This window comes from Centruroides sculpturatus, unplaced genomic scaffold (assembly GCF_000671375.1).
Source record: "Centruroides sculpturatus isolate CEXI.00-Female unplaced genomic scaffold, Cexi_2.0 scaffold1729, whole genome shotgun sequence".
NCBI classification, from domain to species: domain Eukaryota; kingdom Metazoa; phylum Arthropoda; class Arachnida; order Scorpiones; family Buthidae; genus Centruroides; species Centruroides sculpturatus.
The window spans coordinates 20,014-21,638 of record NW_019386170.1 but is presented as its reverse complement, the minus strand read 5'-3'; the positions used below and the strand labels follow the sequence as shown (position 1 = coordinate 21,638).

General features: G+C 43.1%; 1 protein-coding gene across 1 annotated transcript; it reads right to left on the bottom strand.

Moving 5' to 3' along the window:
- Nucleotides 1-360: 360 nt before the first annotated feature.
- LOC111613894 lies at nucleotides 361-1,002 on the bottom strand. The gene has a single exon (XM_023355249.1). The coding sequence runs from the start codon at nucleotides 1,000-1,002 to the stop codon at nucleotides 361-363; it is 642 nt and encodes a 213-aa protein (XP_023211017.1).
- Nucleotides 1,003-1,625: the final 623 nt, after the last annotated feature.

Here is a 1,625-nt window from a genome sequence, read left to right as displayed (position 1 = left end):
TCCTCGAGAAAGTCTTTTGGAAAGTTGTCATCCAGGATTTCTTTAATGTTAGTTGTGATGTCGGGGGATTTCGTTTTTGTCGGGGTGTCCCATGCGCCCTTGGTAGTGTTCTTGCTACAGAATGCTTTTCAGGCCTTAGTCCTGGTTTTATTTATTTGTTTTTTATAGACTTTGATAGCTATTTGGTATTTCATTCGTAGTGTGTTTCTTTCTTGCTCGTTGTTACACCTGTTCAGTTTTCTTCAAAGCTTGGTGACCCTTCTTTTTAAGGTGTTAGTTCTTTTGTCCACCAATATGTTTCGTTTTTCTTGGTCCTTTTGGTTATGATTGCTTGCTTTGCTGCAAAGTATATTGCATTGGTTATGTAATTGGCATATTTGTCCAATTCCTCCTACTTGTTGACAGAGGGAAAGTTGTAATTTTCCACTGCTGCCCAAAAAGTTCCCTACACAACTCACAGTTGGTCCGACTGACTTGTTGAGTTTTTAAGTGGAGGGAGGTCAAGATATCTGAGATATGTGTAACTATGAACTTGTGATCGCTGACCGATAGGACCAGCATGGTTTCACAGTTCGTGATGCGATGGCTGAGTTCGTTTGACACCAAGCACACGTCAGTCCAACCTTCCGCGTGCGGAGTATAAAATGTCGAGAGGGTGGTCATGTTAGTAGAAATTAGGTCGTGCAAGTTCATTAGGTCGGCAACCAGCCTTCCCCTCTTATCCTCCCGAGTATGAAACCAGATCGGCGATTTGGCATTGAGATCGCAAGAGATTATGATCTGGTTGCTGTTAGTTTTCTGAATAGCGTTTGCCAACTTATTTATGCATGTTTCGTCTTCATCGTCTGGAGGGAAGTAGGCACATATAATATAAATCGGCGTGGGTTGTTGCATGACGGCTGCACAGATCCTATTTGAACACAGTTGTGGAATGAGGGCAATGTCCAGGTCAGGGTTGCACACAATAATTCCACATTTAGGTCTGGAATTGGTTTGGCCCATGAGTACCCGCCAGTTGCTGAACCGAACTATCTTGTTGCCGATTGTATAAGGCTCCTAGATTGTTATAATGTCACTCGCTGTCTTGATGAGAAGTAAGCAGGCTGCCTTACTTTTTTGAGCATTTAACTGTAGGAGCTTAATTGTGGTCATTGAGTGGCTTTGGTTGTTTCTGGTAGCATTCCTGGCCTGTTGGCCATCGGTGTTAGTGTCCTGTGTTGTATTTGCTGGTTGACTACAAGCCATAGTTGGTTCGATTTATGATCTGTTGTTTCATTTTTTGTAGAATGGGGCAGTTCTTGCTGAATGCTTTATGATGAACGAAATATTTTTTGCCCTCTGGAAGGCTTTCATTTGCTTGCTTACAGTTTATACAAGTGGCAGGGTTTTGTGCCGTTTTGTGCCGGTGGTCACATTCTTTGTACGAGTGCTTCTAGGTGCAGTGGCTGCATCTACGGTCGGTGGGGCATTCCCGTGCGAAATGATCAAATCTGCAGCACTGGTAGCAACGGACTACAGGGATAAAGTCGTCAACGTATATTGTTCACCAGGACATAGAAATATGACGGTGTTGAATTAGGGTGTTCCTTATTTTGGGAGTTACCGATAGGACTAGTTTTTTACAG

What these genes read in the sequence shown, in the direction of transcription:
- LOC111613894 (XM_023355249.1), bottom strand. Translation starts at nt 1,002, where the DNA reads ATGGGCCAAACCAATTCCAGACCTAAATGTGGAATTATTGTGTGCAAC.